Genomic DNA, 26,235 nt, shown 5'->3' with positions numbered 1-26,235 from the left:
TGAGTAGATATACTGTCAGCACCATGTTTTAGCCTCAGAATATTAATTTTCCTGTGTATAATTACTATAAACCCTGCATAATTAGTATCAGTTGTGCCACTGAAATTCTAACTATTTCAGTGAAATATAAATATTACTTTGCTCTTCTAGTCAGAGAAGACTGATTATCCATGTTGTTTCTACTTGAATAATTTTAGTTATTTATTTGCAATTTTCTTTCTGGTAACTTTCAGTACCATCTAATTTCCCAGACAAGAAAGGCTGGACGATATCTGACCATATATTGCCAATACAAAGTCCTATGAGAGAAATATTTTATACATGCAGAGTTTGAAGTTACTCCTTCAACCTATTATGTGTTCAGTAAATGCACAACCAGAGTAAATGAATGATACTTCAAAGTACGCACCTGAATAGTCATCTGTTCCATAATCTTCTGTAGTTTCTTCAACTGGACTAGAGCGCACTCGTTCCACTTTTGGAAAATCATTTCTTGGTGAGTAAGGCTGGATGGATGTTCCATACAGTACTAAGGACCATTCTTTCAATTTGCCTAGAAGTTAAATATTTAAAATCTAGTTTTAGAAATCACTTCCTATTTTCTCTGTCTTACAAAAAGATAGCACTAGTAAACATGACTTTGTGAGTAGGTATGGAAGACTTTGTTTCATCTAAGGGTCTTTAGTTTAATATAGACAGCACAATCTTTGCTTCACTGAAAATTTGGAAAGCTTACTTTATTCATTTGGATTTTAACACTGTATTTTATTCCACTCCATGCTCTTGTAGGTCTACTAAAAGTCTGCACCACAAGTTGAACTCAATATAAACAATAAACAAAAAAAGTCTGGTCATAAAGTTATTTGGAAAATTTTAATGGAGTTCAACAAGGTGTTTTTGCTCCAGATTTCACTTCTCCTCAGAACATTAATTTTCCAGTTTTTATTATTTGAGATCTCTTAGCTAACTAGCCACATATTCAGAATTCTGATTTAATAAAGGGGTTATGTTTTGGTTAATACTCAAGAGTATTTTTCATTGGCTTACAGGATATGTCTTGATGAACACAAAATAATTTCTTTTAAAATCTCCATGGTAGAATGTCAATGTCCCCTCCCAAAACAGCATTATTCATTTGGCCTAGTTATTTGGCAGATACATCACTGCGTTGTCTGAGTTCGTCACTAATATTTTATTCTCTCAGCACTTGAGTGAAGAAAGAAAAAATTGTCTGCTTGCCTGAATCTTACTTTTTTGCAAGTTTTTTGTGGAAGAATGGAAAGATAAATGTGTATCAAGTCATCAGTTCAGGCTGTCAGGACAAGAGGTGTGAACTTCCAACCTCCACCTCCATGTCTTTACTACCCAGTGAATTAATTCTGTGAAAGAGCAAAAGGATTCAGGCCTCAAATAATGCTTAAGGTAATGATGCATGAAAAATACATCCCTGCTTGAGAAAGTGGAAAGCAATTTTGTTATTATCATATTCTCTTGATTATATTTATCTGTGTTGAAGCAGCAAGTTGTAAATGTCAGTTTCTCATCGGAAGAGACAGGAAAGAGGGGAGCTGGGAGCATTTCTTTTCTAAATTTGAAAGATCCTATTTTTGGAGGCTGTTCTGTGGTTAAAATACTCTTCCCTTTGAACTACTGATTTAGAAAAAATGTAATCCAAGTAAGGCTCTCCACAGGAAAATCACTTAATATACTTCATGTGAAATTAAATTCAATGCCACTCAATAATTTGTTTTGGGTTTTCATATTCCTCACTTGGGCTTTTTCAATCTGTGCAAGCAAATTACTTTGACCTTTATTAGAATTAAGTTATTTTTCTGTATTTTCCCAATGTCATTTGGTACCCTCTGATGACATGACCAAAACTGAACATTATCTCTCTGGTTTTACATTCATCCTCTAAGCATTAAGCAACAATAAGCAAAGCCATGGATTTCACTGAGGAATGACAGCTACCTGACAGATGATAACCCAATTCTTTTAAACTGTTTTATATTGAGGTTTTATATTGGGGTTAAAGATGGGAATGAAATTGCTATCTCACTGTCTCTGCCAATCCAATATAATCTTTATTTGATAGAGATTTCTACACTGTATATGAAACCTTCTCAGTTCTATACTCAATTTTAAAGAAAATAGTATAGGCAAGACTCTACATCATACAACAATTGTTTAGCACAGTAATTTCCAACTTTTTGTAGCTGAAGCAAAGCATTACTTTTGAAGAGACTTTCAATCTTGATTTTAAAAAGTAATTGATGAAGAACCTACCTCACCTCTTGCCAAACAGTTGGCTAATTACCTTGGCTGTCAAACTCTATGCACCTTATTTTCCATTTGTCTTTTCCTAGGTCTAGCTCATAGCCATGAAGCTCTTTAGTCCACACTAGATTAAAAAGACCCAAATCACATATTTTCTTCCTGTAGAGACACTTAGGGATCAAGTTACCTCTCAATGTTCTTTAAAGTGATTCAGCTGGGTTCTTAAAGGCACTTTCCTTTTAGCAAAAGAGTTATACAGAGAGGTCATGTTTAGCTACACAAGCAGTCAGCTCTAAAGCCTTTTCAAAGCTATAGCTTCTCCGCATACATTCTCTGTTCTTTTTGTGACTTAACCCACTTCTACAGCATATTGACCACAATATATTGGATGCAATTGAAAAATATGTGTTTTGCTAAGTTAGCTGGACCTTTCCATCCTCATTATTATTTTACTCCAATGATGACTACACTTTCCAAGTGTTGATTTTATATATCTTCCAGAACACTGGTAAAAATATTGAATACTAGAAAGTAATATCTGCAAGGATCCACTAAAAATAACCACAGGCAAAGATGTTCCTCAGGCACAGTGTACTGCTGTGTCTGAACTTCACACACATGGAAGAGCTTGTAGCAACATACCTGCAGGAAGGATTGGAGCCTTGAAAGTATATCTATCTAATGCAAAAGGACAGCGAGGAGAATAATGTAGGGACTCTCAGGAGATTAGTTTCCTTTTAAGAATGGTTCAGTAAATAAAGAGAGAGAAAATTCATGCGACTTGCCAGCAAATAAATGAAGTCTGCCTCAAGGCAGGTTTAATTTGCACAATGAAAATATTTCAATAATAAGTATATATACATAAACACACACACTTTTATAATGAATAAACAAAGTGTGCACATTTGAGCCAAAATCTTTCTATCCCCATTTTTGGCTGATTCCATCATTTAGTTTGGCTAGAATAATCCCTTACCCTGCTTGTATTTAGTACATAACAGAGGTCCCACATTGTATGTATAGGAGAAAGGGTATATCACAGCGTTTCACAGCAAGCACATGTCCACCTCCATAAACTCTACAGGATTAAATGCAGAAATCACATGCACTATTTTTATGAACTGAACCCTGCATTTCTTTACGGGTAACAGATGTGGCATTACCTTGCCAATACTGGGGTACAGTGACATGTTGGCTCTTTGTTCTCAATTTGATTACAGGAAAACTGTAGCTCTTAATTATAAGACCTTTCAATAGCTAAACAAATACACGCACACACAGAAATGAGAAACAGGCATGACGGTGATATCAGTGTGATAAACTGCAGACTACAGTGATAAAGCGGAGAGGCATCATAAATCGTGTTTAAGCACCTTTTCCTTACTTTACATTCTGTTCAGTGCAGAGACTGACCCTAACATGCCCAAATGGCTGAGTTTATCCACTACTAATATACGGCAGGCGCTTTCAAATCTTTCTGGGATGAAACATTACTGGACAGCTTCCATCCTGAGGCAAGCACTGCTCTAGAAACCTGGAGGATGTCACTAAATAGGATACAATGAACCAAGGCCCAAATTCACAACTGGATTGCATCTTTTAACTCAGATTAAAAGATAGTAAAGAATTAATTTTCCAGCAGGATTCTTTTAGCACAGTAGCTTCCTCCACCACCCTTGGCCAGGCAGGTCTACTTTCTTCATACCCCCTGGCCTTACGACCCCTTTTCCTCCGGAGTTGAATCTTTAGGCTTTAGTCCTCATGGAGCAAAGAAATCAGTCCCATAAGATTAGCCACTGTAGCACTGAGAAGAGTATATATGAAGTATTGAAATCAGTAAATCAATAAGACTATATGGCTACTCATATAAGAAAAAAGAGTTTGCCGAAATAAATAGGCTTTAAAGTATAAAGCTGAAAATGTAACTGGTCTCTCTTAGACTGTCCTGGTGACATAAAAGGGCTATAAATGATGTCTGGAGAATAGCCCAGGTGGACAGCTTCCAAAATGGCTCTGTGCTAGCTTTATTCTAAGCTTTAATACAGGGAGCATGCCAGGGCAAAGAGAAAAGGGGGGAACAGCTGAAATGTGTTGCTCTCTGGCTAGCCTTCCTCCTTGTTGGATGAACCCCTGGGTGCCAGTATACACAGTGGTGAAGGGCTGCCCCAGCTTATCCTTCAAGCCAGAGAAGCTCTTGGCTGCTTCAAGAATAACAAGTATAAGACAGAGTAGAAAATCACTGATTTTTGTCTTTTTTTTTCTTCCTCAGTAATCTGATTAAATTTAAAATATGTAGTTTTTGTGTAGCACCTCTCCTCTATCAAATTCAAAAGCACTGAAAATTCTCTGGACACACAAAAAATATATATATAGTTTTGCCATAGTTTATGGCTGCTCTTCCCAATACATTTAATGAATACCCCTTTTAGTGTACTGGAAACTCTGCTCTGCTCAGCATTTGCTGGTACAATTAACATCATTAGCTAAGGACCTGTCACCAGTGTAAAACCATGGTGAGAAATGATCAGCGTGGATAAAATGAAGTGAAAACTGAGACACTGGCAATACTCTTATTTTATTTCAGACCTCTAGAGGATGATGATCAAGATTTTCAAAATGCTATGCTTAATGTTAGCCTCCTGAGTGTACTGTTAACATTTAAATAATACTAACCATCCTAGAGTTACCATAGACATACATAAACAACATAAGAAGTTGTTTGCTGCTCAGCAATTATGAAAATCACGCTGCTTATTTGGGTCTTCAGTAGGGACTTATGGGCCTCTTTTTACATACCAGGCTTTAAAAACTATGAATTCAGACTGCAGGTTTAGTTTCTTAAAAAGGAAGATTCAGGTAATGCAGATGCAGACAACCAAGACAGGTAATAAGAGAATTTGATTACATATATGCATTTCCTTCTGGAAGAAAAAAGTATATATACATACATACATACACACATATAAAAGCAGAGACACTGCCTATCTGGCCATCTGCTGCATTAAACAGAACATAATTCAGCCAACTAATGAAGAGTAGAAATAAAGGACTAAAATTCTCATTAAAGTTCATACCATTGATTTCAACAGCAGTTGGATGAGGCTGATCTATGATTTCGATTTTCAGAAAAGAAAATCATCTAAGAAGCATAAAATCAGCACTTCCATTTTGTCATAATATTGAAATGAGAGGGTATATTTTTGTCCAAAGAAAACTGTATAAACTCAGTTGAGTTTGGCCTATATACCACTTGGAATAGGAAGGAAATAGGATCATCAGACAACCCCATGTTCACACATTAGAATTCCTAGTGTGCCTTGGCTTTCTCTAAATCACTGTGAAAATAGTCCTACTGAGTTTGCAAGCTGTAGGAGGGAATGGGACAAGCCTCCCAGGGCTGTTAATTCCTTTGAAAGAGTCACATTTACCTTGAATAGGTAAATGGCACATAGCCTTCAATTCAATCTAAGTAATTTAACAAATTGAATTTCAATCAAGAGGAAGAAAAATCATTCCACTCTATGGAGAACATCTCCACAGCTGGTGGCAGAAATATTTTTGGGCCTTTCTTTGACAAAATCAAATCGAAATAATTAACCTTCTTCTAGAATGGCCAACCAGATGCATATGTTCTATCGTGCTAACTTTTCTTATTTTAAACATATAGTTTTTAAGCACATTATTTAGCATTTTAATCAAAGTTTCTTTATGTGTGCCTTTTCGTGTACTAGAAACAATAAAAGTACTTATTATATTTAGCGAGGGTCATTCAAATAGTTTTAATGACTCCCAATAACCTATTAATTCAGGAACAAGCTTACTTAAAAACCTCCTATTGTTAAGTTCACAAAGATATATTTTTATGGCTTCAAATTCTTTATTTTGAGTTAACATCTATATCTTAAAATGCAGAATTGCTTTTTAGCAAATCAATTAGAAAATCCTGACTGTTCCATGAGTTTACTTAGCTGCTTGAGGTAAGGCTGCTCTAACTTATGTTGAAGACTTGGCTGACAAAACTATATTCAACATCCAAGAAAACAGATGCCTATATATTATAACTTTTCTCAAATGTGACACACGTAGTTTCATGCAGTTTTGTGTCTTTTTACCTTGAAAATTCCACCTACTCAAAATTTGCCTTTGTTTGTTTAAAGCACTGACTCTTGGTAGCTTATCAGATGGTACAGGAGCCTGTCTCTGCCTGAAAAATTCACAAGTCTGGTACGATCCAGCTCTACGTGGCCAAAGTTACTTCTTACACTTTGAGATAACAACTTTGAAGGCAAGAAAGTGTGCAGTGTACCCCTGAGAAGGTGAAGTTCTCCATGGAAAGCAGAAGTAAGTTCAGGATAAACGAGAACTACAAGCCTTAAATGACAAATAACAGCAACATAAAAATGAGGAGTGCATTGATAACTGTAATTAAGAATAGCGCATAGCTCTCTATATCTCTGTCTTCACACTAAACCAATGAGATGTCAGAGGTGTAAATAAAAGGTGGAAAACAGCCAAAGTAGTGTTAGCAACTACAAGCATCCTTCTGACTCCACTGAAATCAAACACAGGCCAGAGTCATACCTGGAGTCTTGAAATTTCTCAGCTGAGAGGGAGTGTCACAGATTTCCAAGATCCAGTCACCTGCTGCTTTTTCACTCCAGCAGTGAGTAGTCATAAACTCCCAGTTTTTAAATCCTTCCATGGAATGATCAAATAACCTAAAATAAATCAGGACATTTGTGTAAGTGCACCATTTTATTAGTGGAGCTAAGCCTCCAAGTCTGCAGGCTTTGGCATGATACACTAATTAGTCAGTCCATTCAGCTACACCTTTACAAAATACTAATCATGATGATTTTTCAGCACATATTTCAAATGCATTTACCAGTTGTTGGGGTTTTTTTTTTTGGATGGAGAAGATCCTTTCCATGCCGTTATTTGTCATAATGTGAAAGAGAATGCAAAGAGGATTCACTGTAAATAAAAATTGCTGATAGGGTTTAATAGAAAGCATGTGTCTTGGGAAAAGTGCATAGAATACAGTATATTCTTTGCTTTAAAAGCACAATATAAATACCAACAACTTTCTTTAAGTTGAGAAAGTTCTGTAACAATTGCTTTTGGTCTTGGATTAAAGTACTGAAAAGGAATTTTAAGAAAATAAAAGTAAAGTGACTGAGACAACATGAGCAACTCAATACGTGTGATCCCTTGTGAGGAAATCAAACATATCTCAAACATTAAATGACCAAGATATCACTCTATTCAAACACTTGACAGGATCGAGTTTGGGTAAAACTGAGAGACTAATAGCATCTGATGATTTCATCGTGCTAACAACATTACCATAATTTAATTAATTAGGTCTTGGGTGAAGAGGTTGGATTTCATGCCTGGATTACAGTAATTTCTAGTATGGGGGCCCAGTTCAGAGGCTGCAATGTGATGCTGATCGGGTGGGGGAAGGGGAAGGAGGACTGGCCTGAGATTTTATTGCCAAAAACTGGAATTTATTAATGAGATTTTGGAAAGACACAAGAGAACTTGCACTTTTATTCAGTGCTCACAGTGTGTTGCCTGGTACCCCAAAGGTATTGATGGGAGGTGCACTCTAATAGAGACTGCTGCCTCTAATAAAAATGGCACAGCTCAGCTTTAAAAGATATATATATATATATAGTTTTAGATCTCCCTCTCACAGAAAGGCAGAATGAGAACTACTGCATTTATCACCATTTTAATTTGCTCTTTATGTGTGGCAATTCCACTGGTGACAGCTACACTTAAAATATTTTTCATAAAAAAATGATTTGTACAGTAGAAAATCCAGTGGATTTAGAACACTTCCATAAAATGGAGAACAATCTAGTGTATGACTACAAAAATACTCTAATCTATCTTAAAAATATATTTTACACAAACTTGATTCTTTATTGTTATTTTCCAAGCACATTTCAAGCTTTTTTCTCAAAATGTTGTGAAGTTCAGCGTGCAAACATTGGGCAAGCAGGATAGTGTTGTAGCAATGTGAATGTGTGTCAGGTTCTGCTAAAAATGTTCACGTAGGATGCAGATAAAAGGCCATTTTTCTTGCCAAAAGCCTTGGCCAGTCAGAGGCCTGGGGCTAAGAACTGCATGGGCCTACATATCCACAACTCACTTCAGTAGGATGTGGATGTGTGGACTGCTTATAGGATTCGGCCCATAGCTGATTTTCTCTTTCATTTGTGTAACCTTCTTTCATTGGTTATGAAGGTCTATAATGTTGCTCTTATTTATTAATGTTGATAACACTTAATGAAAATATACATATATATTTTAAATAGGCTGTATTTTCACTGATAATTGGGTGAGATTTTTTTCTTGTGCAGTTCTGTAGATAGAATTATGCCATCAGAATTGGCCTGTTTCATGTCACTGTTAAATCAGTTGATTGAATACAACAAATTTCACAAACACATGGCACACATCATTTACTGAAAGGTAGAAATTATCTAACTAGTTATTACCCATTTTTTGCATGTGAGTATGTCATTATGTAGGTTACTTCCAACAGTTAGTCAAATTGTCATACAGTGTTATGCTGATAACTAATGTATTACTTTTTAAACACACATATAAATATCATGCAATTATATTTGAAATTCTATATTCATTGGACTTGCATTCACATACATAGAAACAAAAGTTACTGCTTATTTTTCCTGGAATTAGTCTGACATTTCCCACAGTATTTTGTGTTTAAAGGTGTTTATATGTCATGTTTTGGTATTTTAAAATACTGTCAGATTTTAATCTTGCATCGTTATTTTAAGTCATTTTGGGAGGAAAAAAACAAAAATCTCTTGTGACTTGGCCTTAGATATACAAAACCACCTCTACCTAAAATATGCTATGGCTTAAAATGTAAGCTTTCAAATCTCCATCATTTATGGGGGTAGGGGAAAACATAGCAATATTATTTCATACATAGGAAATGGACCAGTTTTTGGAAAGAAAATTTCCCTAAACTTATTTGGGAAATATTTATTTTTTAAAATAAAAAAAAATTAAAAAATTGGATTTTTTTTAATGTATGAATTAAATTTGTACAAATGATTCTACAAATGAGCCAAAAAGCTACAGACAGAAAAACAGTTAAGAAAAAAAGTGTAAGGTTAGAAAGATACTGACTCTGAGGTTATCTGTATGTGCATTTTGTACATACTCAACAGTCCAAGTATTTTCATGTTACTCTGCTTAAGCACTAAACTCTCAAATCAAAGAACCTGGGAGGTGGTACATGCATTTCCCCTTCAGGAGTGTTGAGTGAAAGGATGAAATGATCGAAATATTTACGGAAAAGTTCTGGTGTACTTTTCCTTATTCAGAAAGAAATACATACAAAATAGGATCTTTTAAGGAAGATGGAGCCACTCCAGGTGGTTAATTAATTTTGTTATTTGTCAGATTGATGCCAAATCAAACTTCATGTTAAGGATACATTCATACACACCTTATCATGGACTAGCAAATTATTAGTATATGGTCTGATAAATTGTTAGTTGACTATTACAGGTTATTATAGATTAAAATATTTTAGCAAGATGCCTAGAATAATTGATAATTTTTATGACCATGCTTATATACAGCTGCAGCACCAACACTCATGCACGTAACATGCTTTTAACTACTAGATTGACAGTGATTGACTCTTTATAAATTGTTTGTTAACATAACCACAATAGAAAGCTAGATCTGTTATTCAATCACTCAGGCGACCTTTGTTAATAACATCACCTTCAAGATAGGCTGGCTATGACTATCTATATCCAGAGAGGCTAATTTTGGGCTGCTGCTTACTATGAATAGCAATACATTTAAAAATAATGATTCTTCTCTCTCTGAGCGATTTTATGACATATTCATCACCTGCCATATGTAGGTCTATATGAGAATACAGATGCTTACAGTGTGTAGACTGAAATATTTCCTTAAAATAAGTTCAAGTTGTTAAAATGTCTTGGTCTCTTCCATTGCCATCATCTTAGCCTAGAAATTGTATCCCCTTTCTGTTTAAGAATATAACTTGAAGCAGAAATATTCATGTGTAATCAAATTTTAGAAGCAGAGGAAGACAAGTATCCACTTTCAGTGGATTCCACAATTGGGAACATAAGGCTAGTCTCTCACAATTGGATTTGCTAGCATTAAAAAAAAATTGCAAGTGTTTTAGATTTTTAGCAAACATCTCTAAGTTCCTAAATGCACAGAAAAAAGATTTTGCTTTAATTTGTGAAACCAACCCCTTCTACGTGAGAAAAGACAGTTGGGGTGGGGCTTCCATTTGGTAACACTACAATCAGCCATCACAAAGAAAAAAGGGAAAATGTATACAAGGACATTTTTTATTATCAAGGTCGTTTTTTTTTTTTTAATCTCAGAAGGTGCAGCTGTACCCGACTGACAGCCATGCTCTGTACATTGAGCTGACCGCATTGGGAGCCAGGAAACATGCAACTTGCCAGTGACTAGCAGTTGGGGCTGAGAGCACTGGAAGCAGCTGTCGAGAGATGCCTATTTGTCCCCCGTTGCAGTAGTCTTTGGTTGCGACGTGCTCCAGCCTACTAAATTAGTGGCTTGACAGTCATGTAGTCTTTGCCCGCTGGGCTAACAGGCCCCAAGACTTAAAGTGAGTTGGTGTTTTGAGCAGAGCAGAGTGCCCTCCTGAGCCATGCACCTGCAGGCGCTTGGGTCAACTGGTCTCCTTGGAGCAGCTCTTCTCCGCAGGGTTGCCCTGACTGCCTGTCAGCGGGAAAACATAACCCGTGAGGAACTGCAGACAGCCCAAACTGATTTAATCAAAGCATTCATCCAGGCCCATCTACATTGAAGTATTCAGGAAATGAATGCACCCATGAAATGCTTTGAAGGCAGATAGGCACTTCAGAAGCTTTCTCCCCTCCCTATGGCAGGGAAGATCTCGTAAGCTTCTGGAGGTGAGATCTAAAGAAAATGTACTTAAAAATTATGCATATGCATCTATTTTTTAAAATGCCTTTTGGATTTGGTTATCACAATTAATTTTATGAAGCAATGGAGATCTCAGTTTGAGCTCAACCTGCACATGAAAAATTTGCTTGGAGGAGAGTAGCACGAACAAGAGGGCATGGGGCCTGAGAGCCTGAAATAGTGGTGAGTGCAGCAATCAACTTTGAATCCTAGATGTTCTTCCTCTCGTCTGTTTTATGCAGCTCTTCTCTTTCTTTTTAGATCAATACAAAATCCATAATCTGAGACGTTTAGCTGGATCCTAAATTTGTCTTTATCCATTTGTCTTCACTCTCACTTCTACTATGGAAAATTAATTAATTAATTCAAACTTTTAATTATGGATGCCAACTTTCCATTACAATTCAGCTTGAAGCATTGAATTCTAAAAGCCAATACATACCTATTCTGCACATCTCCCTGATTAATTCTTTACTAGTCTCAGTCCTCAAAGAAAGACATGTGTCATTCTAGAACTCAGATATATTGCACTTCATTCTTTTTCCACATTTATTTTTGAGCATCCTCTAGGATTGATTTTAGAGTTACATGGATGATTGATAGTGTCAATTACATGCATTCATTTACTCTCCTGCATGTAAACCTAGTTTTGGTCTTTCCTGGGAAAATCAACAATAACTTTTCCTCTTTGATATAAAAAATTGTTAACTGGTTTGTTTTTGATGCTACATCTCCAGTATCCCCAGAGCTCCTCACTCTATCTAATGCTAATATTGACAGGATATAACAAAAGAAGTACTCAATCCCTTTTAGAGGTATTGACATTGCAATTGCAGGAGCGCAAAGAATGGGTGGTAGAAGGAAGGGTAGTGGGATGTCTATTCAGAAAAGGAAAAGACAAACAAGCAACAAAATGAAACATAGCAAGTTCAATTTGGGAGAAACAGTTTTCCAAGAACTACTTCATCTTGTGGACACAGCACAAGCACAGGATTATTGTTTGCTCATCCTGGATCTAATAATGTCACCATAGGGTAATTTTGAAAGTCACTTGAAACACTCAGACTCAGAACAAAGATTGGCCCTATCCTTTTCTTTTTACCCCTAAAATTTCATTTTTGTTGTTGGAGTCTAATGTGTAAACTGTAATAAAGAAATCAGAATCCAGAAATCAAAATAAACTCCTATAAAGAAATGGTTTCCTCTACTTCTGATCATCTAGAATTTTTATGAAGTGATCTGGGAAGTGAGATTAGCTGAGAATATCTCACTTTTGGTCTAAGAGTTTTCTGCAGAGGAGGGCATTATTAAAATTTACTGATTATCAAAGATTTCATTACCAAAAAAAAGACGGTATTGAAAATACTTCCTTTTGTTGCTGAACAGATGTATTATTAATGTCAGTGCCATGTAAGCATAGGAAGCTAGTGGCCTGGAAACTTGCCACCACATGGTTAAAAAATTTCAGTTACGCAGTTCAAATAGCAGCAGCTGCTTTAAATTTAAAGGGCAAGATTTAAACAAGCCGTGACTTTGGCAGGAGACAAATGAGCCCCAAGTTTGCCTTTTCTATCCTCTTCCTGTTTAGCTGTTCCTCCATGACCCCCAGTATTGAGTGTCTGTTAGAACAGGTCTTGGTATGTCTCAAAATACTCTGAAACGTATGCTGACAAATCCAATGGCCAATTGTTTTTAAAAGGGGGATACTGTTCCCCTTTGGACTTAACTGTAGTCATTTTGACTGACTAAGCCTCATCCTCACACCAGCCAGCACTTTCCAAGCCTATATGTTCCTCTGTTGCAGTACATCCAATGTAATCATGTTTAGCACTCTCCAAACAACAAAGCAGATGGTCCCTGTAATGCAGTTTTTGAAGAATGCACATGAGGCTCAGGCCAGTGACAGTGTAATCCACCAAACGTCTGCAAAGGAATCCACACCGCCTCTGACTAACAAGTTTTCTTACTGAAGTCATTTTAGAGGATGCCAACATTAAGAACAAAATATGCAGAAAAAAGGCCAGATATTGCCTGTGGGACCTACTCGTCAATGCATTAGAAATTACACAACGACTCTTCCAGAACTGGTGGAGAAGTACACACATGTAAAATATACCTTTTTGCACTTTAAGACATTTTACCAGCAAACTGTTTTGAATTAAACCCAGATGAGTAATGGTAAAGCAATGAGGTTTTCCCTGGGTTCTGTAAAAACAGCTGGTATTGCTGCTATTAATCATGTACATGTGCATTAAAAGGTCTTGTATGTCTGAGAAAAGCATCTCAGTCAGGTAGTAGCAATGTACAGCAGCCTCTGGAACCTTTTCCTATAGAAAAAAACCCCAGACCATTTACTGCCAAGGCATCCCTGCATGCTACTTGTACTTGAATGCCTTTATTTGGATGCTCTCATGATTAATACTTTAAAAATCAAATGCCTCAAAACCAAATAAATTCTCATGTTAGTGATTAACAACTCTCCCACTCTGGTTTTCATATTATAGCATGATGCTAAAAAATATACACCCAACAACACTCAGTATACTAATTCCAAGACCACTAAGATGTAAGATTTCTTACAGAAATAGCATTTTGAAAAGTGTTGTGACCATATACATCACTACCCTAAGAAAGGGCTTGTGAAGGCTCTAGTATATCTCACACCTAGATTTTGCAAAATTCATGTATTCCTTAATTTTAGTACCCCAGAGCTGTGAGTTGTCATCAGTCAAATGTGACTGACAAGTCTGTATATCTCTGAAGCTTTCATGGGGAAGGAATTTCTGATGTGACCATATGAGCATTTGCTCTTTCATTAATAATTTGTTTTTGGAAAATGGCAAAAAATTAAAAGGCCTTTCAGTTTTCTTAGTTTTCTGGGTGTCCTTCTACTAGTACAGGATAAGAAGCAACTGAACATCTCATATTTTAATACATACATTTGCTTTTTCTCTCTACCACAGGTACAGAAAGCAATTACTTTTTAAGGAGCAGGGGTTACAAAGAAACTCTGTACCTTTTCCACATACCAGTCATCACCAGAGGTGAACTGTGAATACTGGAATGTCTTTATCTCCCACTTGCTGTGAGTCAACTGCAAGACATGAAAGGCTAGAGCCAAAAGTTAGCTGTGTTAAGACCACTGGGTTTACATGAGCTTGTTTTGTTTGGAAACCTAGTTGAAGGACTTTTAGATTTCTTCATTTTGAAGCATGGAAGAACTGCTGCATGAAAGCAGAACAGACAACTAAAGAAGGATTCCTTCAAAGAGAAAGCAAAAGCCTAATTCATAACTATTTAGAGGATAGATGTCTGCCTGTGGTTAGCAAAGGGTAAGTTCTTTGTTCAGTGCAGCAGGAAGATAGGTAGATGTGTGTGCACATATGTTTTATCTACAAGTCACTGACAACACTGGTAGTGAAACACAGGAGATATCCTAAAGGGGCAAAAACTCCAGAACAAATTTCCATTTAATGTGTTAATGTCTCTGACTTGAAGAATATTTTCAGAATATATTCCTTTTCTTTGAAAATAACCTCTAATGAAAATGTGGGTTTACCCTTCAATCAGAACAGCATCCATTTGAGCTCCCTCTGTCTCTGTAACAGGTCCTTCCTCTCGAGAGGAGAGGTAGGTCCTGCCACCACAGGGGGACAGGTAGGCACGCAAGTCTCCAGGGCTAGTCAGCTAGTATCACCAAGTCTGGCTGGGGGAATGTGGATGGTGAGGCAGGCCAGTCCCACTTCATTAAACACTTTGAAGGCTAGGACTGGGGATATAAACTTCTGTGAAGGCTTGAGCTGAAAGGCAGAAGAATTGTCACAACATAGATGCAACACATGTAGCTTTTGCTGCCAGTGAGAAATACTGCACTAATGTCAACTTTGGGGTGGGAGCCCACTCTGTGCCCAGCAGAATTGCAATCATCTAAACCAACTAGTCACCAGGGCAAAAACATTCTTTATCATACTATGGCCTCTGCAAGAAGAAGAGTTATCTAGCCAGCTGGAGAAGTACAGAAGCATTGCTTATCACTGTAACTATTTGCACATTGGGAAATGGGATGGAGTTTGAGGAGGTCTCTCAACTGTAGGTCTTGATTGCTGATTTAGCATTATGTATCCAGGAAGGAGTGCTGATGGTTTCTTCAAAGATTTCTTACACTAACTACATCAAAGAAATTGGAATACTATTAGGCAGTCTTTCAATTTGCTGAGGACATGGAGAACAGGAGAGGTGCCTGAGGACTGGAAGAAAGCCAAAGTCACTCCAGTCTTCAAAAAGGGCAAGAAGGAGGAGCCAGGGAACTACAGGCCTGTCAGCCTCACCTCCATCCCTGGAAAGGTGATGGAGCAGCTCCTCCTGGAGGCCATCTCTAAGCATGTGGAGGACAGGAAGGTGATCAGGAGTAGTCAGCATGGATTCACCAAAGGGAAATCATGCTTGACCAATCTAATAGCCTTCTATGATGGGATGACTGGCTGGGGAGATGAGGGGAGAGCAGTGGATGTTGTCTCCCTGGACTTCAGCAAGGCTTTTGACACTGTCTCCCATCACATCCTCCTAGGCAAGCTCAGGAAGTGTGGGCTAGATGAGTGGACAGTGAGGTGGATTGAGACCTGGCTGGATGGCAGGGCTCAGAGGGTTGTGGTCAGTGGCGCAGAGTCTAGTTGGAGGCCTGTGGCTAGTGGTGTCCCCCAGGGGTCAGTCCTGGGTCCAGTCTTGTTCAATGTATTCTTCAGTGACCTTGAGGAAGGGATAGAGTGCCCCCTCAGCAAGTTTGCTGATGATACTAAACTGGGGGGAGTGGCTGACACACCAGAGGGCTGTGCTGCCATTCAGAGGGACCTGGACAGGCTGGAGAGTTGGGCGGAGAGGAACCTCATGAAGTCCAACAAAGGCAAGTGCAGGGTCCTGCACCTGGGGAGGAATAACCCCATGCCCCAGGACAGGCTGGGGGCTGACCTGCTGGAGAGCAGCTCTGCCGAGAAGGACCTGGGAGTCCTGGTGGACAACAAGTTGACCATGAGCCAGCAGTGTGCCCTTGGGGCCAGGAAGGCCAATGGTATCCTGGGCTGCATTAGGCAGAGTGTTGCCAGCAGGTCGAGGGAGGTGATCCTGCCCCTCTACTCAGCCCTGGGGAGGCCCCACCTGGAGTCCTGTGTCCAGTGCTGGGCTCCCCAGTGCAAGAGAGACATGGAGCTCCTGGAGAGAGTCCAGTGGAGGGCTACAAAGATGATGAGGGGACTGGAGCATCTCTCCTATGAGGAAAGGCTGAGGGAGCTGGGCCTGTTCAGCCTGGAGAAGAGAAGACTGAGGGGGGATCTGATCGGTGTATACAAGTATCTGAAGGGAGGGTGTCAAGAGGCTGGGGCCAGACTCTTCTCTGTGGTGCCCAGGGACAGGACAAGAGGCAATGGGCACAAACTGAAACACAGGAAGGTCCCTCTGAACATGAGGAAAAACTAAAGAAATTTTTCTTCTCTTTCTGTGAGGGTGACTGGGCACTGGCACAGGTTGCCCAGAGAGGTAGTGGAGTCTCCTTCCCTGGAGATATTCAAAACCCGTCTGGACGCGATCCTGGGCAATGTGCTCTAGAGGACCCTGCTTGAGCAGGGGGGTTGGACTAGATGATCTCCAGAGGTCCCTTCCAGCCTCAACCATTCTGTGATTCTGTGATTCTGTGAAATGCTAATGACGTACCTCATCTCTAAGGCCTAAAATTGCACTAATGTTGGAAATGTGTTGGATAAAAAGATACTTGTCTGAATCCAATTCGGAAAAAAAAACACCACAACTTCATGTGTTCTCACAGTTTCTCCAAGAACATAATGTAGAGGTGACAGCAAATGAGAAAAAGGACTGATCTTTCTTAGTGGCTAATGTTAGAGGGGCCTGACAATGTCCAACAGCAAGTATCCATCACAAATCTGTGGGATGCAGGAAATAATTGATGACTTTTTTAATTTTAATAGGCAGTTTGTAGATGGAGCCATTCATTTCAAAGTGCCAATACAACTTTTCAGCACTCTCCTACCAAATATGCTCGAGCATAGTACTTCAATACAAAATGAAAGAAAAGGATATGGAAATTAGTAACTTCAGGAATCATTACCATATTCAGAAAGCTTAAAGAAAATAATTATAGAGGATTACTAGTCTGTCTGATTATTATTACTAGTGGACAAAGGCATAAAAAAGGAGGGGAATGAAAAATAAGTGCCAATGGTATGAAGGAATGCATTTTCATTCAATTTCAGTTTCCTTCTGTGACACTCAGCCTGTCATTATTTTCTTTGCACTGCCCAGCCTTCTAATAATTGGTGAGCCACAGAAGACTATCAAAACTGACTAATCTCAGTTTTAAAGATGATGATCTTCAGCAGCTTTACAGCCTGTTCGTCTACTGATAGAGATCATCATCTTTCAGTTCATTTGCACTCCATTTTCCCAGTCTCTCTCAGAAAAATAATTTGGAGCCTGTGTCTGTCAGCGAACCTACTGTAATGACTTGACTACTCTTTGCTGTCACTGCAATCTCAGTGCAGGCTCTGCATGTTGACTGGACTGCGTAGTTGCGCTGTCATACTATACCTGTTGGCCAATAGCTGTGACCTAGTTCCCGAAGGAGAGGTTAGGTAAATTGCCAAGTCTCCACGTCGAGGGTGAGTAATAGTGATGCGCACAACCACATGCTCCAAGTAGATCACGTGGTGGTTGGGGTTATCTGAGCAGCCAGTGGCTTTGTAAATTGAACGGACAACGCTGTCAGGTCGTATTGTTCTATAATACAAGCATATAAAAACAACATCAACATTTTTTGCTTGTTCTGTAAAATAAGACAACCAAATCACTTTTGCTTAATAGCGAATGTCAGTGTTGGACAACTACTTCTGAGAAGTCAGTAGCCTATAATCCTTAGTTTTAGCATTTATTTCCTAGCTGAAACTATCACCATAGGGTAATTACTTTACTGCAGTCACTGTCAATTATCTGGCTTTCTATTAAGGGCTATACTAACATGTACACATGCTAAAAGAGGACAGTGAAAAACCTGTAATAGCAATAAGCCTTTGGGGCAGAGCATTTTTTGTGGATTAGTGACCAGCTGAGAATTACTGGGATTGTCATGGGATCACAGCTGGTCATTAAGTTCCAGGAAATGCCTGGCATAGCCATAGACCTTGCTTAGGTAATAGCAAGTATAACATATTAACTGTTGCAAATAGTGGGCAAACAATATCTGACTCAGCTGGTTTAAACTGGCATAGCTTCCTTGCAGACTATACTAGTTCTGCACGTAGCCTCTCAAGTATATCTATCAAATAAAAATGTACCTCAGTGATTTTAATGCTTTGGAAATGTGCCTTATGACTGATGCTCCCCCTGTATGCACAGAATGCACATGCAGAATTTTACTCTGATGCCTGGTTCTATGGAGACCCTACCTGAGCAAGCAGAAAGTCATTTAGCCTCTGAGCTAGACACCTTCCTGAGACCATCAGCAGAGAGATAATATAAAGTAAGATTTTAATGAAAAGACACTGGACTGGAGTTTGTACTTATATTACGAGGTGACTGCAGTGCACTCAACTAGACATTCTTGTTCTTCTGGGCATCACTTCTACCAGTATCAATCAATATCCAGTCTGACTTGTTTTACATGTGCAAGTTTTGGGGTATTCTTTAAATTAGGATCTTTTTCCGAGAATTACGGGAAACAATCTTTACAGGCAAATGACCTGACATCTCTGAAAGTGAGAGATCCCTAGTGTAGCTTTCAAAATTAAACACAATGCAGGGGAGGGGTAAATTATACCCAATTTCTTTCTATAAGTTTATGCCAGCAAGAGTTTTGGCAGCAGGTATTACTTGATTTGCCGATCCGTGTTCTCCACACACACATGCTGTGGAGGGACTGTTGTCCACTTTTCTGCTTCTATCACCATTGCTTCAGCATCCATCAGTCCAAATCCATAGAGGTGGCTCACTGCAAGGTACAAACAGAATGGTTGCAGTTATAGCATAAAACCTTGCCTTTCATCATAGAATAATGCCAGAGTCTCATCCTAATGACAACTGCTTCTTTTCTATTTACTTACTTTGGCTCAAAGCTCAAAAATCTCCTTGCCAGAAACAGTAAAGACTGGATCTAGTTTGTTCACTGAACATTTTCACTGCTTTATTACAGAAGTAGTCGATGAGCATGAAAAACAGCATGAAAAACACTGCCTTGCCATGAAGATGGTGGACCAGAACTGCAGGGCACACAGTTGCCTTTGATTGCCCTTTACCCACTTGCCGTAATTCAGCCTAGTCCTCTTATATGACACAATGTTAGAAGGTATGAAGCACCAGAGAAGGGTTATGTGTTATTCAGATAACAAACACACATACACACACGTAAATATTGAAGGCAACTGAGTCACTGGACTTATGAAGGAGCAGACTGTGCCATTTATAACTGCTGTACTGTCCTTACTTCCTTGAGTGTAAAGAGCATGTGGATGCCCTCCTACTCTTATATTCAGTATGTTCCCCACTATCCAGGCAGCCAGCTAGATCCTGCATCTCCCTAAACTTGTCTGCATGAGGAGGGAGAAAAGCTATGGTTTTTGAAATCCAAGGCTTTAAGGGTAACCTGGTTTTCATGCAGAGCATGTGTCAGAAAGGGTGCTTTCTCTATTTCCTTTGCACATCTGCAGGTGAGGGATGCTGAAGGTGGTGCTGGAGAGAGGCCTACAGTGTCTGGGCAGTGGGAAGCTGTTCAAGCTGCGCAGCTGGTGACCTCCGGTATTACCTCCTGCTGGCATTGCACAGGCAGTGCTACTGAGCATCCACTCTTGGAGGTTAGCAGCCCTTTAATGCTCATTCCTGGATGTTAGAACTACGGATACCTTATCCCTACTTGTTTGCCATGCTATGGAGAGCCAACAACTGTCCCCTTACTCAATGTCTTGTAATTTAACTTTATGTCTAAATGTCTTCTGCTCAAAGAAGTAGAAGGTTTTAAAGCATCATCTTTCCTAGGATACATGTGAAAGACGGATTGAACATCTAAATATATAATATCTGGACAATGTTAGATATCTCTAACAGATTTGCTGAAATCTTATCTAACTTTCTGATAATTTCAAGAGTACATAACTTGGTGGAACTGTCTCAAGTGTTTCAGCAGTTCACAAAGGGTAAAAAGATAACTGCTTTGAATTTCTGTTTAAAGATCAAGTTCAGTAAAAAATGTCTAGTTTGTAAAGGGATTAGTAATAAGCAGCCTTAAAAACAGACTCAAAGTTTCACTTACTGATCTGCAAATAGTTTCACTTACTGATCTGCAAATAAGCTATGTGTTTTTGGTGGCTGTTCCAATCAAAACAGAAACTTGCAAATTAATTTTGATGAATTAGAAAGAGCTGCTAACCATGTGGTTTTACTGTGACAAATCTGTGCCCTTGCTAAAATCCTGAGGGGAGGAGGTGAAAGGAAAAAGCTTCTGGAGGGAGGAGTTTAGATCACAAATAACACTGTATCAATAAATCAGTTTGACTTGCTACCACAGAGGGTGCTACCAGAAAACCATCAGAAAAACATAAATGCTACTTTAATCGGTAATGTGACAAGATATGGTGTAAGTCTTTCCAATTGCACTTTGCAGTGGGTTTGTGAAAGCAGCCTCCATTCATTGCCAAACCAGAATTCAGAGGATTCCATCCAAAAAAAACCCCAACCTTGTCAAACAAATAACAGTTCAAAGCATAAAAATAATCAGTACTTAAGGATCCCATCTTCCAAATATGGCAATATCTAATGCTGTCTGAAACTGTCAACTGAAGAGGATTCTTCAATGGAAAATCCTGCAAGGCATAACAACTGTGTAATGAACTGGTTTTCTTCCCATCTCCTTCCTCTTCAGCCCCAAACTCAAGTGCACATAGCATGGAAATGTTCATTTGGAGAAAACTAAACACAGCTCTCCTGCCAAATGAGACGGGTACTGATATTTAAAATTTTGGTTAATAATCATTGTGTTCGCTCTAAAGAACAGTGGGAGGAATGACAGCGTTAACTCCCATGGTCAGTAACAGTCACTTATTTTGTATAGCACTATTTTTTAACAGTGAAGGATTAAATTTGCATCCAGCTGTAAGATGCTGTGTGTTCAACCCATCTGCTGAGCTGAAAGTAGAGCCAAATTTCTCCTCAGTTCACCTTTGCTCACCCAGAAATAAGGGCAGAAGCGCTCCTACCAATGCCACCAAGGCAGGCAGTAAGGTTCTCAGTGACACTTAAATGGCTTTTAAGCCACTTGACACTAGCAAATTTCTGCTGATAGGCACATTAAAAAATACAAAGAATAATGTCTACAGAGTGAACTTTCTACCGTTCCTACCTCCCAAACTACTTTGAAAAGAGAGGTATGTTCATTTTTCATGTAGGAGAAAAGTTTAACATCCCAGGTTATGGGGATCGTGTTAATTGCCCGTGACAATTATGACATTTAATGCTTTAAACTCTCCTGCATGGAGAGCAGAGGTGGGAGTAAAAAGTTCTGCACCTGTTGTTGTTTTTTTTTAAACAGTTGAAACACAAGTACTTTTTTCCTTGAAAGACATTCCTATTCAAATCAAAACATCCTACCAGTCAGGGGGCTCCTAAAGCTTTCCATGTGGAAAGCTTCCAGACAGTTGACATTTGGCTGTCTGCAGCGTTTGCACTTCAAAGCCCTTGATCCAGTGGGCTGGTTAGCAGCTGCAGGTAGTGAGACAGGCCCATCACTTTCAAAGACTAAATAATAGCAATTTGAGAAACCATCACCGAGTTAACAAAAGTCGTTGCTCCCCTGTGTCTCAGAGAAGAAAACAGATTTTTGTCTCCTACTGCCTTCAAATTGTGCCCCTTCATCTGCTGGTGCTGCTGTGGGCTCTGTGCTGGGCTGCCTCTCCCAGAGGGAAAAAAAAGACCTCGACAGCGCACATAAGGGCCACAAATATTTTCTGGTGAATATCTGGAACTGCCATTCATCTGTATGCGACTGGTACTGAGCTCATTTCTGCTAACACAAATAGGAAAGCAATATTTGAAAGATACTGATGATTTGCTGGATGAGATAAGGCGACTGCAAGTGCGAAATGCCCCAGGACCCTGCTTGCTCATACCCACCTCTGTGCTCTGCATTATCACTGCTCTGAATTAGCGCTGTGCTCTGTTGCTAGAAATCCCTGAGCATGTTCGAGGGGGTGTAGGGCACCCATTCAGAGATGGGAGAGGAACATGAGGTTGGCACAACATAAGCTGGGAGCTAAGGGACAGCCTGTTGCTCTCACTGAGCTGAAGGGCCGCAAACTGTGATCTCCCAGGGCTCACGGCATCCATGGGCAGAACTGCCCTTGAATCCTTCCGCTCATGCAGCAATGTGAACTGACCCACTCCTATTTCTGCAAAATCACAGGCAGACACAGAGCTTTACAGACACAGGATATGTTCCAGAGAAAAACTTGCCTCCTGGAACACAAGGTAAATATTGAGTTTTAGCTGATCCCTTTACTCTTATCATTAAAGAAAATAACATTTCTAGAGGCCAAAGTCCATTTATTTATCCCTAGAGCAGTTCTTCTATTAGCCCAGCATGAAATCAAGGCCTGTTCAGCTGCTGCATAGACTTCCCCAGCTTTTTCTTAACCCTTTGTTTTTGTCTGAAACTCCTATTGAAAATTCAATAACTTTCTTATTTATATACAAAGAGGATGTAAAGCTACCCCCAAATCTAAAGCTGGAATATGTATATCCCACTTGACTTGACTAAGAGAAATATGAACTGCTGGTATTGATAAATCATAACACAAAATCATGCAGACTCCAGGAAAACTGGGCCCAAACACTGAAAACACAGCATTTCCAGTGCCTCAGTGCAGCTAAATTCAATTTGTTATGCTGCAGTTTTCATTTCCTGTCATCAGGATGTTCATTAGTAGCTAGATGCTAAGCCTCCCTTGCTATTCTGCTCATCTGACAAAAAACACTGCAGACTACTCCCTTCCCTCAATATTTTTGGGAGTTTAATTTTCTGTACCATAAAAGTCGCATTGGAAAGACAAGTATTGCCTGGTATCTGTGATAATTTTGTATGCATATAACAAATACTAAAGCAGTAGGAGAGACAAACTGTAATAATTTCAGTATTTCAAACCAGGACTATACAACTGTGCTAAACTAGATTCAGCTATTTGCTATGTAAATTGCTGTGACTGTCCATTTATGTTACCTTAGGATCTTGCTCCAGTCTCATCCAAAATGAGAGCTACAAAATAAGAGTCTGAAATGCCCCTTATATTTTGTTTCTCTTAGATGCTACTTAGCAAGCCTGGAAGACATGTGACTACCAGATTTTCTTTGGATTTTTAGATTGGTCTTCTGTTATTCTATTCTGTAACTCAGTTTTGTTTGTGTATGTGTGTGTGCATATGTGGAGAGAAAGAAAGATATTTCTCCGGGAAGTTTTTAATGGTTACGTAGTCATCTGCACCTAAGGACTTAAAATACATCGCTCTGTTAAGTATTTGAGTCTGATCTTGTTTCCACAGCTGTATTAGTGCTGCACACATTTATCAAGGAGAGGTGATCATGTGTAAGTGTATCTAGCACTATGGTCAGAGTAAACAGGACCTTTTTTTACACCTGATTAGAGAATGAATACAGTAGTCTTTATTGCTCAGTTTGATTATGTTTCAGATCCTGATTTTTGTATGCTGATGCCAGATAATGTGCTGGCAACTGTGTACTTGCCAACAGAGACTGCAAAATATCTGTACTTTAACAGCAGTGAAAAGCTTTTCCTTTCAACTCTTTCTGTTTGCTTCCTCATCCTTCTCAAAAGGAATTTCAGTATTTCTTCCTATAGTCATATGACCACAGTCAATACTTGCTTCAGTTTTATTTGGATTTCAAATATCTTAAAAAGAAAAAATCTTAAGACTCTGCAGTTACTCTCATCCTGCAACTACTTCAACCCATCCTACACCAATATTTCTTTTACATGTGACAGTTCATTTGCAAACATAGGGCTCTAATTCTATATTACTTTATGTTTATGTCATTTGCTTGGTATATCAACATGCTTCTAATTACAAACAGGAATGCCAATTGTTTAAAGAAAATTAAGGGACAAAAAAGGAAAAATGCTACATACTGCTTAAACTATTTTCATTTTGTTTTGTGATGGCTTAACTAAGATAACATTGGTCTTTAATGAGACTTTATCTTGTTTCAGCCTTACTTATCCTTAACCCCAAATTCCCCTGCTTTGTGACAACCTGTGACCAGTTATCTATGATCAGAGGATATGATTTCTGAAACACATAACTGCTACACAGGCCAATAATGTGCAAGAACTTTCTTTTTTACTCTTTGTTGTATTAAAAAAAACTCCCTCATGCTTTTTAGATTAAGCACAATATATGCATTTTTATATTTTTGGACAGAAATCAAAAACCAAATTTTTCTACTTAAAGTCAAGGCAAACAACAAACCCAGTCCTCCCTCCCCATGTAGTTTACTTAAATCCAGGTATCTCTAAAGACTCAGCAGGGACAGAAGAAAATTGAATTCTTACTCTTACATTGCACCAGAGAAGGATTTAAGGGACAGAAAGTTGCCCAATAAATTTGTTATAAAAGTGGCTGTTACAAAGGTTCACAATGAGAAATCGAGGGACTTCTATTTCTAGAAACATGCTAACAGAATATTTTAAAAATCACTTTTATTAGACTTCCAACTGTGTTTATGTCAATTACCAATTCTTGTGTCAGTACAAATAATTTCTCCAGTATGATAGTAAGATGGATTTACCTGACAATGCATTTGACAAAAAAAATCAACTCTCTGGATTTTGCAGTTTTTCTGTCTGACTGAAAGCTTCTATTCATTGAAAATAAAATATAGATCTCCAAGGAACACTGCTGGGACAGCTTGTAGCAACTACACTTCCAGCAGGCAATGTAGCTTGTGAATAGTTTCTCTATGCAGTTCTGACACTGCATCACCTTCTATGTGACTTTGCATCCATGTAAAAAAAATCCTAAAACCCATCACCTTAAAACATAGGAAATGAAATTCAAGATTGCATTTGCATTCACATCCTGGCATTAATTATCTTTTTCAGGAGCTTAAAACACATATGCTGCTTAAGCAGAGAGATATTGGTTGACTAAAAGGACTAAGAGCAAAAGGTTCTTTTGGGTTGTCAGAGTTGGACTGGGCTAATGACAGCAATTCCCATCCAAATACTTTCCTCTCTGACAGGGGTTAGCAGCCTCATGGCAGAGGTTGTTAGTCTTGGGATTCAGCCTAAAATACTGTATAGTAGATGATGTGAACTGCCTCCAAACTGGCCTGAATCTCAGCCCTGCTAAGTAGACACATTCTAATAATAAAAATTGCATGTTGTAATTACTGAAAATGCACTAGAACAATGCAACAGCAACAAAAAGCTTTTGTGTTCCCAAAGGCAAGTGTTGATTGTTTAAAAAGATACAACTACCCCCTGCACAAACATTCATGAAGTGTTTGCAATGGATGTATATGAGAGTGGCTAGGTATTTGCCTATAACATTTCTCACATGTGCACTACTTCATCAGTTAGAAGATAAAGAGGTCATGCAACTGCATATAACTTTTAAGGCTTTTCTTCTAAAATGTGACCTTCATTGTCTATAAATAAAGCATTCTGCTTTGCAGAATTATATCAGTTTATCTTTCACTTTTTATTTCAATGATCCTGGATTTTCTTTGCTTAACACTGCAAACTGGAAATCTACATTTCACATTAAGTCGTTGACTCTGAGGTTATGAGTTCACAGGGGAAGACTTTGTTTCTCCATTCTTCCTCTTCCCCGCACCCCCTCCCCCACTTCTTTGCAGACTTTTGCAAAAGGTCTGAGTTGCACTTGTTAAAAGAAAAAATGTCAAAGG

At 38.7% G+C, this 26,235-nt stretch overlaps 1 protein-coding gene across 1 annotated transcript in view; it reads right to left on the bottom strand.

The window, feature by feature from the left end:
* Positions 1-26,235, bottom strand: part of LOC104151133 (proprotein convertase subtilisin/kexin type 5) — a 267,125-nt gene that overhangs the window by 72,610 nt on the left and 168,280 nt on the right. Inside the window, 4 exon segments of the mRNA XM_068925372.1 lie at positions 410-553; positions 6,859-6,995; positions 17,863-18,051; positions 19,141-19,258. Of these exon segments, the coding sequence (XP_068781473.1) occupies positions 410-553; positions 6,859-6,995; positions 17,863-18,051; positions 19,141-19,258 (588 nt within the window).

This window comes from Struthio camelus, chromosome W (genome assembly GCF_040807025.1).
Source record: "Struthio camelus isolate bStrCam1 chromosome W, bStrCam1.hap1, whole genome shotgun sequence".
Classification (NCBI taxonomy): domain Eukaryota; kingdom Metazoa; phylum Chordata; class Aves; order Struthioniformes; family Struthionidae; genus Struthio; species Struthio camelus.
This window is presented reverse-complemented; position numbering and strand designations above follow the sequence as displayed.